At 38.2% G+C, this 12,057-nt stretch overlaps 1 protein-coding gene across 4 annotated transcripts in view; it reads left to right on the forward strand.

Moving 5' to 3' along the window:
• The window catches only part of LOC6044806 (long-chain-fatty-acid--CoA ligase 6), a 74,260-nt gene extending 62,552 nt beyond the window's left edge, over positions 1–11,708 (forward strand). For all 4 annotated transcript variants that reach the window (XM_038255238.1, XM_038255239.1, XM_038255240.1 and 1 more), the window contains 4 exons: positions 5,032–6,215; positions 6,274–6,502; positions 6,566–6,739; positions 9,770–11,708. In XM_038255238.1, the coding sequence (XP_038111166.1) occupies positions 5,032–6,215; positions 6,274–6,502; positions 6,566–6,739; positions 9,770–9,907 (1,725 nt within the window). In that variant the 3' untranslated portion in view covers positions 9,908–11,708. The remainder of the gene's footprint in view (positions 1–5,031; positions 6,216–6,273; positions 6,503–6,565; positions 6,740–9,769) is intronic.
• The last annotated feature ends 349 nt before the right edge of the window (positions 11,709–12,057 follow it).

Raw genomic sequence — 12,057 nt, forward strand, 5'->3', positions numbered from 1 at the left:
TCGCCCGCGAGCAGGGGAGAGAACTTGTAGTACTTTTCTCTTCTCGCTCGCGCTCAGCTGTTCGTCCCAAGCTAGCAATATGTTTATCAGGCTTATAAATGCTAACCAGGCGATGGTATAGAGGTGTAACTTCAATCTCTGTGTTGTTTTTTTGTTCGTTTCTAACACGTTCAACTTCTTGCGAACAGGCAATTCTGCCTCGCGAGAAAGCCCGTTCGCGAGCGGGGGCACGGGCAATCGGTGAGTTTCTCTCGGCAGCTCGAGACTCGCGGCGAGAGCTCAAGAGAGAGGATTTTTTCTCGTGAGAACGCGAGAATACCAACTCTGAAAAAAACAATTCGTCAAAAAAATGTATGCATAAAATTTAAATTTTTCACAAAAATCACTATTTTTCAAAAAAGTCGGCGGAAAACTTTTTGACCATACTTCTCTATGGCTCAAAAGTTGCGAGTTTTATCCCCTAAAACATATCAAAAAATCTCGAAAATCAGGAAATACATATTTTGGGAAATTGAGCAATTTTTTTCCGCGTACCTATTTTTCCTCAATAGTCTTCAACAATACCTACAACTTTGCCCAAGACACCAAATTGATCAGAAAATGCATTCAAAAGTTACAGATTTTTAAAAATATTAACGTACCATTTTTGTATAGACAGCTGCCAAAATTGCATGGTACTATCAATGACACAAAATGGCTTTTTTGGTCATAGAAAAGGCCCCACAAAGTTTGAGCCAAATAAAAAAAAAAAAAAAAAAAAAAAAAACAGATAAAATCCATATCCGGTTTAGTAGAGAATTGCTCAATTGGAATTTTGGGATTATATAAATTTGGGATACTAATGATTTCGGAACATGGAATTTTTAGAATTTAAAAATTTCAGATTTTAAGAATCTTTGATTTCTGGGAATCGGGGGTTTTTGAAATCTGGAATCTGTGAATTTTAGGAATCTGGGAATTTGTAAGTTTGTGATATTTAAGAATTTGGAATTTAAGGAACATTGAAATTTGGAGCAAAACCTGGATATTTGAAAAACTTTGGATCTGGGAACTTGAGAATTTGGAATTTCAGGAATTTGGAATTTTTAGGATTAAGAAATTCGAGTATTGGTGATTTGGGAATCCAAAAATCTAGAAATTTAGTAGTCTGAGAATCTGGGAAATTGGTATTTTGAGTATCTAAGAATCGAGAAACGTTGGGAATCCGGGAATTTTGGAATTGGAAATTTTGAAATCTGGGAATTTGCGAAAAAATGTTTGGAGAGTTTGGGAAAATTGGAATTTTGAAATTTGGGAGACTATGATTTTGGAAAACTCAGAGCTTGCAAATTTGAGGATTTGGGATTTTTGGGATGAGGGAATTTGGGAATCAGGCAATTAAGAAGCTTCGAATTCCAGGAATTTCGAAATTTAGGAATCTGGGAATTCGAGATTTAGTGAATCTGGGCTTTTAAGATTTTAGGAATTTGGTAATCTTGAAATCAGGCTTGGATCTTGGAATTGAGGAAGCGGGATTTTATGAATATGTTATCTTAAACTTTGGGATTTTGTAAATCTTGGAGTTTTCAATTTAGGAATTTGGGATTTGCAAATCTGAGAATCTGGCAGTTTGGTATTTTAGGAATTTTAGGATTAGAAAATTTGGGTGGTTGAAATTTTTTAATCTGGGAATTTGAGAAGAAGGGCTTTAGGTATCTGTTAATTGGAAATTTGAGAATCCTGTGATTTTGATACATGAGAATTAACTGAAATTTGATTATAGGAATCAAGGAATTTGCATTTAAGGTGTAACGGGCCATCATGAAATATGGCGAAAAACCGTCCCGATCCACGTTAATGATGACACTTTCTCGTTCCACCTTATTCGGTGAAAATTGGAAACTTTTCCAATATTGAATTTGAATATTTAAGGATTTCAAATTTTAGGAATGTGGGAATTTGGGAATCTAAGGCTCAGGCAATTTAAAAAATTGGGATTTCAGGAATTTTCAAGATTTAGAATAATGGAACGTGGTATTTTGTGAATCTTGCAATTTGGAATTTAGAGAATTTGAAAATGTTCAAATTTGGGTAGATTTTTCAATCTGGTAATTTGAGAAAAAAGGATTTTAGGAATCTGGGAATCCGGAAATTTGAGAATCTGGTAATTTTGAAACTTGGAAGTTTGCTGGAATATGATTTTAGGAATCAAAGAATTTGGAATTTGATTATTTAAGGATTCGGAATTTTTGGAATGTAAGAATTAGAGCATCTGGGAAATTTAAAACTTTGAGTATTTGAAATTTTTCAATCTAGGAATTCGGGATTTTTTTGGGAATCTGGATATTTAGAAACTTAAGGGAATCTGGGCTTTTGTAATTTTAGGAACTAGAGATTTTTGGAATCTTGAAAACATGGTATCTAGGAACCAGGCAATTTTGAAACTTATTTGGGATTTTGGGATTTTTTATCTAAGAATCTGCAAATTTGATAATTTTAGGAATTTTAGAATTTGAAAATTTGATGAAAATCGGATAATTTTGAAACTTGGGAATTTGGTAGAATGTGATTTTAGGAATCAGGGAATATGGTGTTTGAGGATTTGGAAATTTAGGGATTCGGGATTTTTTAGAATGAGGATTTAAGGATATTGAAAATTTAAGGAATTTGAATTTTAGGAATGAGGGAATTTGGAAATTTAAGAATCAAGCATTTTAAGAACTTAAGATTTTAAGAATTTAATAATGTTAGAATCTGCATGGGAATCCCATGGGAATACGGGATTTTGTGAATCTAAAACTTTGGGTATACGGAATTTCAGGAATTTTGGAATTTGGCATTATTGGAATCGGAGTATTTGATAATTTGGGATTCAGGGAATTTGGGAATTTTAAAATTTGATTATTTTTAATTTTTCAATCTGGTTATTTGGGAAAAGGGATATTGGAAACCTAGATTTTAGAAATTCAGAAACCTGGGGGGAATTCGAGATTTGAGATAAAAGGTTTTTATGAATCAGGGAACTTGGAATTTGAGTATTTGCAAATTTAAGAATTCGGGATTTCTGTAATGTGAGAATTTAGGAATCTGAAATTCAAAGACTTTTAATTTTAGGAATGAGGTAACTTGGGAATCTATAAATCAGGCAATTTAGGAACTTGGGATTTGGGAATGCGGGATCATGTGAATCTGAGAATTTGGGTATTTGGATTTTTTGGAAATCTGGGAACGTTTTTGGAATCTGAGAGGCAATTTGGGATTTTAGAATTTGATAATTTTAAAATTTGTTTGTTTGAAATTTAGCAATCTGCTAATTTAAGAAAAGAATGAAAGAAAATTTGGGAATTTAGAAGTGAGAGAATCTGGTAATCCGGGTTCCATTACCGCCCATCTCCTTTGGGTATTCTGTATTTGTTCCGTTAATTGGGTATCAGGCATTGTTGCCAACTTTGAATTTTTTTTTTTCGAGCTGCAAAAACATCCAAGAGATCTTTTTTTCTTTGTTTTGATATGTATGGAAAACACTCAAAAATTATTCAAAAATATATTTTTTATACATGAATTGCTTGATAAACTTATCAACTCCAAAACCCTTACGCATTTTATGTTAAATTTATCGTCATACTATTTTTACAATCAATTGTTGAAAAAGTGCGTTTAGGGAGACTTGATCCCTACATTTTTACAGTCACTGGAATCAGCCTCAAGATTAATTAATTGGGCTGGGCTTCCATACATAGATTCCTTTAGTATAGTTGTACATAACATACTGCAGTTTGAACTTTTTTTTCAAAAGTTTTGTAAACAAAAATTTCCAGCTATTGTAAACATGCTTAATTTTGTTCTAAAAAATAATATTTTAAGTTTTCAAATATTTTACATACTAAACTTGTTATATTTTGAACACAAACGTAAAGGTTTTATGTCAAATTGCTGTAACTTATTGAAAATTAAAAGTTTGGATGAAAAAGAAACATTTTGCTTAAGATTTCTTCAAAATGTTGAAAGGGGGATCAAGTTACCCCTAACATTTTTAAAATGCCGGTTTAAAATATTTTGAAGGAGCGGCCGTGGCTGACTGGTTACGGTGTTCGCTTTGTAAGCGAATGGTTCTGGGTTCGATTCCCATCTGCTCCCAACGAGAAAGTTAAGAACACATTAATTTGAAATGATGAATATGAACGAAAAATCAAAGTCGCTCGAGGCGGGGTTCGATCCTCCGTCCTTTGGGTTGGTAAGCAAAAATGCTAACCACTAGGCCATGACGACTTGGTAAGCTTGGACTGGAATTAGGACTACTGTTACAGAGAGCGAGTTGTGGCGCTATAACCACGGCAAATAGTGTCCAGGGCATTTGTGGAAATACAATGTCCCATCCCAGAGGGTCCCGGAGTACCAAACCTTCTTAGCATGGTGCTCCCAACGAATACAACCAAAATCTCGGAGCGTATGGTGGTGTGTCCCCACGCTTCTTCCTCCCCTGTCGATTCAGAATTGTGTTGTTGTTCGAACACTCAGTGCTCAAACTCAACCCAATTACGAGTCATCTCTGCGATACGGCTTTACGCAGTAGGCCTGGCCGCTTTAACGCTTGTGATGTTTCAATGCATTCTAATGCAATGGCGCACTACAAAAGTTAATAAATGACAAGAAGAGAGCTAGGCGTCATCTAACCTAAGGCACTCTCCAGGATCCCTTCGAAAGATTGGCTGCGCTAGGGTCTGATTAGATTAGATTAGATTAGATGCCGGTTTAAAATATTTTTTGATTCGAAGAGTTCCTCTGATGAAATACCCTTATTAACTAAACATAGTTGAATGTTTAAGCTTTCAATTCATGCAAAAAGTTTGTAGTTTTGTGAGAAATTGACAGAGTTATGTGCGATACAAAAAAAAGGGGATCAAGTCTCCCCACTCTCCCCTACAGTAAAAAAATGCTTCATCCAGTTTGGTGACTTTCACTATTTAAACAACTTATTTTGAAAACCTTTTGAGGATTTGTTCAAATATTACGTCCAGAGATTATGGTTTTTTTTTTCGTTTCTATTTCCAGTGGATGAACTACAACGAAGCCCTGCTGCGCGCCAAAAACTTCGGCTCCGGCCTAGTCGCGCTGGGCCTCCGTCCCGGTCCGAGCACCTTCGTCGGCATCTACTCCCAGAACCGGCCCGAGTGGATCCTGTTCGAGCAGGGCTGCTACTGCTACTCGCTGGTGGTGGTTCCACTGTACGACACACTCGGACCGGACGCCTGTGCGTTCATCATTAACCAGACGGAGATTGCGCTGGTCGTGGTGGAGGACGACAAGAAGGTTAATTTGCTGCTGGACAAGGCCCCGAAGGCGCTGCGCAAGCTGGTGGTCATGAAGGATGTGCGACCGGCGACGCTGCAGCGAGCCCGCAATCAGGGCATCGATATTCACATGTTTGACGAGGTGGAGAAGATGGGCGCGGCGCGGGACGTTCCGGAGGTTGAGCCAAAGCCGTCGGATTTGTGTACGGTTTGTTACACTTCGGGGACGACCGGGAATCCCAAGGGGGTGATGCTTTCGCACATGAACGTGGTTTCTGGGGTGGCCGGAGTGTTGCTTCAGCTGGGTGCTCACAAGCCACGCGTGGGAGATGTCATGATTTCGTTCCTTCCGTTGGCGCACATGCTGGAGAGGTGCTGCGAAAACGGCGTCTATTATAACGGTGGTGCCGTTGGGTTCTACTCGGGTGACATTAAGGAGCTCACAAACGACATGAAGGCGCTAAGACCGACGCTGATGCCGGCGGTTCCGCGGTTACTGAACCGGGTGTACGACAAAATCTACAGCGAAGTTTCGCGTTCGGGCGTGAAGAAGCTGCTGCTGAGGATGGCGTTGAACGCGAAGGAGGCGGAAATTAAGCGCGGAGTCGTCCGACGGACCAGCATTTGGGACAAGGTCGTGTTCCGGAAGATCCAGGAGGGTTTCGGCGGCCGGCTTCGACTCATGGTCGTCGGTTCGGCACCGCTTTCGCCCACAGTGCTAACCTTCTGCCGGGCGGCCCTCGGCTGTCTGATCTGCGAAGGGTACGGCCAAACCGAGTGTACCGCCCCGATCACACTGACCGTCCAGGGTGACTTTGTGCCCGGCCACGTCGGACCACCGGTCGCGTGCAACGCCATCAAGCTGGTGGACGTGCCCGAGATGGAGTACTACGCGTCCCAGCAGCAGGGCGAGATCTGCGTCAAGGGTAGCAACGTGTTTATTGGGTAAGAAAGACTCCATCACACTGAGTTCAAGCCATTACATTGTACCTCTCCTCCGCAGCTACTACAAGGACCCGATCCGGACGGCGGAGACGATCGACGAGGACGGCTGGCACCACACCGGCGACATTGGCCAGTGGCAACCGAACGGCACGCTCAAGGTGATCGACCGCAAGAAGCACATCTTCAAGCTGAGCCAGGGCGAGTACATCGTGCCGGAGAAGATCGAGAACGCGTACATCCGCAGCCAGTACGTGGAGCAGGTGTTTGTGCACGGCGAGAGCTTGAAGGTGAGAATGTTTATAATTACATTAAAATGGTTGAAAATCTAAATTGAATTTTCATTTGTGAAGAGTTGCGTCGTGGCGATCGTCGTCCCGGACGTCGAGGTGGTCAAGGGCTGGGCCGTGCAGAACCACATTCCGGGAACGCTGAGCGTGCTGTGCAGCAACCCCGACGTCAAGCAGCTCATCTTCAACGACATGATCGCCCAGGGCAAGGTGGTGGGACTCAAATCATTCGAACAGGTAAGGGTCTTTTACTATTATTTTTGGGGCTTAATTCGCTTTGGGAACCATGAGGTGCCATGCGTCCCCATGAAAATAATCTTGGTAAGTAGACATTGAAGGAGACGCATGGTATTTCAATATAGGGTTAATTTTCGTATGTTTGGCAGGTTCCAGAACGCCAAGGCAATGCTGAAGGGCGAACAATTTGATTTTTGAGCTTTTTTTCAGTGTCATTTAATTAGCTCTCTTTTATCTATCTATCAAACTTCAACCAGTTGTAACTTTAGTTCTAGACAACCAATTTAGTCGCTCCATGTTGCATTTGAAAGGTCTTTCCAAGTACAAAAAGCATCCGAAATATCAAAATGATCGAATGAGCAGTTTTCTGTTGACAGAAATAACTACACTTTTTTCGTGACGTTGCACAGCTCAAGAAATGGGTAAACTTACACTAGTTTGAAAACAAAATTTGGCATAAGCTAAACTTTTAATCTTTGATATTTCCGTTTAATACGTCTTAAACCTACAAAATGCATTCAACAGATTGATAATTGGATCTTATTTCTCGAAGAATTAGAAGTTTTTTCAGGAACATATTTTAAAACACTAATTTTATCACGAATAGGTACATAACTTAACCATCTTGTATGATAATTATATTCAAATGATCAATCAATGAATTGATCGAATCACCATCACTATTTCCACCATCGTGTCGGACTGGTCACTATTCCGGAATTACTCGAGTTTTAACAAATAACAAGTAATTCCGGATTACCCAGTAATTTCAGAGTAATTCCAGTAGTTTCTGATAATTATAGTAATCAACGGTAATTCCATGATTCTTTTTTGTGAAAACTTGCTACAGAAAATGGTAAAACCAAAAAAAATAATTGTTGAAAAATAATCTTTTATTAATCAATTTAATGTCTTTTAAATTGAATGTCAGTAATTTACAGCATTATACCAAAAAAAAACTAACTTAATCCACCTATGTGGTTGGTGCCTTCCTCACTCTTTACAAACAGTGGGTGACATGATGGGACACACACATTTGAACACAAATTTCATCTATTCTTTTAGATCCGGAATAAAAAAGTACACTAATATCACTGAAGTGGTCATAACTTGAGACAGGGTTGCCAGATCATCAATGTTTTGAACAAATTGGAAAGGTCTTTCAATGATCTAACCAACGATGGGTCGGTAGATAGATCCGGACATAGTTTACATGTATTAAAGTGAGATCCGGCTTCAAAAAGATACCTAAATATCACTTAACTGGTAATAACTCAAGACAGGGTTGCTAGATTATCAATGTTTTGGACTCGTTGGAAAGGTCTTTCAATTCCCTAACCAACAATTGTTATACAAAATGGACATTTGATTATTTAAAAATCGCTTTGGTGTCTTTGGTAAAGTTGTAGGTTATTATTGGGGTTTTCTAGACAAAAAATTTGTCACTTAAATTTGAATTCCCAAGAGATTTTTTAAACTTCTACATTTTTTAAATATTTTTAGGAGAACTGAAACACCCAGTCGGCCTGGGTTCGATCCTAGAAGGTCCCGGTGGCTTTTCGAGACGAGATTTCTCTGATCACGCCTTCCGTCGGACGGGGAAGTAAATGTTGGCCCCGGTCTAGCCTAGAGGTTAGGTCGCTAGCTCAGTCCCAGGTCTAGGAGTCGTCTCCTTTGGGTCCTGCCTCGGTGGAGTCGCTGGTGGGCAGTTGGACTAACAATCCAAAGGTCGTTAGTTCGAATCCCGGGGTGGATGGAAGCTTAGGTGTAAAAAAGAGGTTTGCAATTGCCTCAACAATCAAACCTTCGGACACCTAGTTTCGAGTAGGAATCTAGCAATCGAGAATGCCAAGGCAATGCTGTATAGCGAACAATTTGATTTTGATTTTTGAGCTTTCTCTTAGTGTCATTTAATTAGCTCTCTTTTTTCAACCCACAAGCTATTCGTTTGATTTGAATTTTAGATTAAATTTTCAAAACAATCTATCCGTCATGGGTTTCCTATGCAGATAGAACCTTTTGAAAATTTAATCTAGAATTGGAAAAAAATACAAATGACAATAATTGCGAAGTTAAAAAATCGGGTCGGAGGCCGTGTTACGCAAAAATACAAATTTTTTATGGAAATTTTGTTACGAGGGGAGGGGGTTTTAAAATTCGATTTTTGCGTTACGTAAAGCTACGTAGCCTCGATTATCCGAACTTTCGATTATCCGAAGGTTTGTAAGAGACTGTGGATAATCGAATCACGAAAAAATAATATTTTCTTGCATTCAACATCAAATTCGAGTTCTGCGACCCCATTTTAGTTAACATTTGAATGGTTGATTGCGTCTTAAATTGAAAAATGATTCTTTTCAATATTTCATCACCGCCATTTTTGCCGCCAACTTGGATTTACAAATTTTAAATCACTTTATGGTTGTTTACTGCCGTTCTACGCATAACTGTCCCATGTTCAAGAATGTGCAACTGAGAAAAATGCTTTTCAATATTCGACCGTTTTTTGTGTTTCTACGCATAATTGTCCCGTGAGTCCCTATTCACCCCATAAGTCCCTTATCATCCCATCTAGCAGTTTATCACTCTTATTTGGAATTTTCTTGCTATACAATAGGCAAACAAGACACAATATTTCGTAAAATTGATAATTTCGTGAAAAAAAAAATACTTGGTGGGACAATTATGCGTAACGATGGGAAAGACAGACTTGGTGTTGTTTTCAATGAGTTTCCTAACAAAGTACTAGATTTTATTTGTTTTTCGAAAAGTAAAAGTCAAACTAAACGTAAAAATGACAAAAAGTAAAAATCTACCAAAATTACATGGGACAATTATGCGTAGAACGGCAGTTCAGAGGCTCAATTATCAAAAACAAGACAATGAAAAAAAACTTTTTTTCATGATTCGAATTGGAAGTTTCGATTATCCGAAATGAATCGAGTGTAGACTGTATATTTAGAATTCCTCTGTCATCTAAAACATTAATTTTTACTGTTCTACGTCTTCTCTCCCCCCGTCGCCCCCCAGGTCAAAGACATTTACCTCCACCCGGACCCGTTCTCGGTGCAGAACGGCCTGCTGACGCCCACGTTCAAGAGCCGGCGGCCGCAGATCAAGAGCTACTTCGCGCCCCAGCTGGACGACATGTACAAACATCTGGACTAAACAGAAACGCTCCGTCAGTGATCAGAGTCTGTCCGCGGTTTTGCATGCAAGGTTTTTTTTCGTTTATTTTCCGTTTGTTTTCCTCGAGTGAATGTGTGGGTGAATGTGTGTGTGTGCGCGAAAACACGCGTAGTTTATCACCTCAAGGCTACGCGGGGAATATCTTGAGACGAAGACGGGAGGGTGCTGATGCTGCTGCGTTCATTGTGCTTTGTACAGATATTATTAACCCCAGAATTAAATGGACTACACAGATTTTAAGGGAGGCAAACGCAGATAGGCAGGCAGGAAGGTTATGATAATATTATGAAACTAATGTGCTTAAAAACAGCAGATTTGCTCCGTCGCGATCACACTAAAACCAAACTACGCAACACTAGCGACACCGACTTACTTTTTATTCTTTCTCCAAACGCGTTGGCTAGTGACCAGTTAGGGGCTACCATTCTTAACTAATTCAAGTAAAACAAAACCAACTAAACAAAAACACACACACACTCGTTCGTAGAATTATTGACAGCGATACCAAAATTTACTTAGTTGTTACTTAATAAATTATTACCAATCAAACGGATCAAAAACTTAAGAAAAAACCCAAAAGTTGCAAATCGTAGGAAAATTAAATTATTCTCAACTAAGGAAAAGAAGCAAACCCAAGAAAAAATGGCATGGCAATTGTACAGTAGTAGGAACCAATATCGAATAAAACAAGTGAAAGAAAAAAAAATCAAAAAAAGGTAAGCTAATCTTCACACTTGACAACAACACACACACATACAAAGGTAGACACAAATCTGCGTCGCGCGTCGCGTAGACATTTGAGTCAATTTCAAATTCTTATGACGTTACTTACTGATTATTGAGAAGAAATTAAAAACTACTTAAAAGAAGAAGTAGAGGAACGTGTGAGAGTGGAACCTAGAATGAGCGAAACGATAGCGGCAATGTTGCGGTGCAAATTCCTTTTTTTCGTAACTTAAATTACCCCCTTCATTTCACGTGTGTGATTTGAACCAAGTAGCAAACTATTATTTTCCAGTTGATAAGCTCTAGTCAAGTGTTTTTTTTTTGTTTCCTGCTGAGAGCGAACCCCCTTTTTTGTTTCCTCTCCAGTAAGTTAGGCTCGTTTTATACAACTCACACAACAGTCTAGGTAATGCGACAATATTACGATTATTACGATGATCATTAACTGAATTTTACACATTAGTAGTGGTTTGAAGTATCGAATTTGAAGGAAAAAGAGAGAGAGAAAAGGCAAGAAAATCTTTAAAAAAGGCAGTTGGATAGTATAATTGAACAAATAGAGGCGAACGTTTTTTCCTCCCCCTTGAAAACCATGAGAAGGCATTTCCATTAAAGTGCGCGTTTAACTCTGAAAACAAACAAAAAAAAATCATCACGAAACCGATTGATTTTCAATTTAACTGAACCATTTTTTACTCAAAAAAAAAAACAGGACGCGACTAGATAAAAATCGTTAGACAAACACACTCTTGATAAAGCAAAACACTCTCATCTTAAACAAGAAAAGCAAAAGAAAACGATTAAAGGGATATTATTATTAACAAACAAGAAAAAAGAAGAAGCTAAAAAAAATACTTGATAGAACGAACAAGCTCTGAGGCAACACAACACCTACAAACAAACACACACTACAAGAAGAATGGAAAAAAATAAGTAAAACAAAACAAAACAAAAAAAAATACTTTTTACTGGGCGCCTATTTAATCTTAGAATAAATGCAATATGTAGTTAGTTGAAGAAGAAAAAACAGTGATGGTCAAAATTAGACAGGTGAGTTGTTGGTTTTATTTAAAAATGGAAAAATTGAGAAAATGAATGAGGCTCACCGAAAAAAAAGATGATAAAATGTGTAATTTTACATTTGAAGCTGGTGAATCAGTTTTTGTTGAATTTCACATTTTCAAAGAGAATTTACATCAAAAAATATTTCCCCAGCTAAATTTTGCAACCTTCCAAGATTCAAATTTTGTGTCTTTGTAGCTAGTATAAATTTTATTAACGTTTTAGTCTCTTGGCCAAGGTTTTGGTCAAGTCAAAAAAATAATTTCAAGCTTAAAAATATATATAAAAAATTGATTAAAAGTTATTAAATGCATTGAATGTTATAATAAAATGATTTATAA

The sequence above is a fragment of the Culex quinquefasciatus genome, chromosome 2, assembly GCF_015732765.1.
Source record: "Culex quinquefasciatus strain JHB chromosome 2, VPISU_Cqui_1.0_pri_paternal, whole genome shotgun sequence".
Classification (NCBI taxonomy): domain Eukaryota; kingdom Metazoa; phylum Arthropoda; class Insecta; order Diptera; family Culicidae; genus Culex; species Culex quinquefasciatus.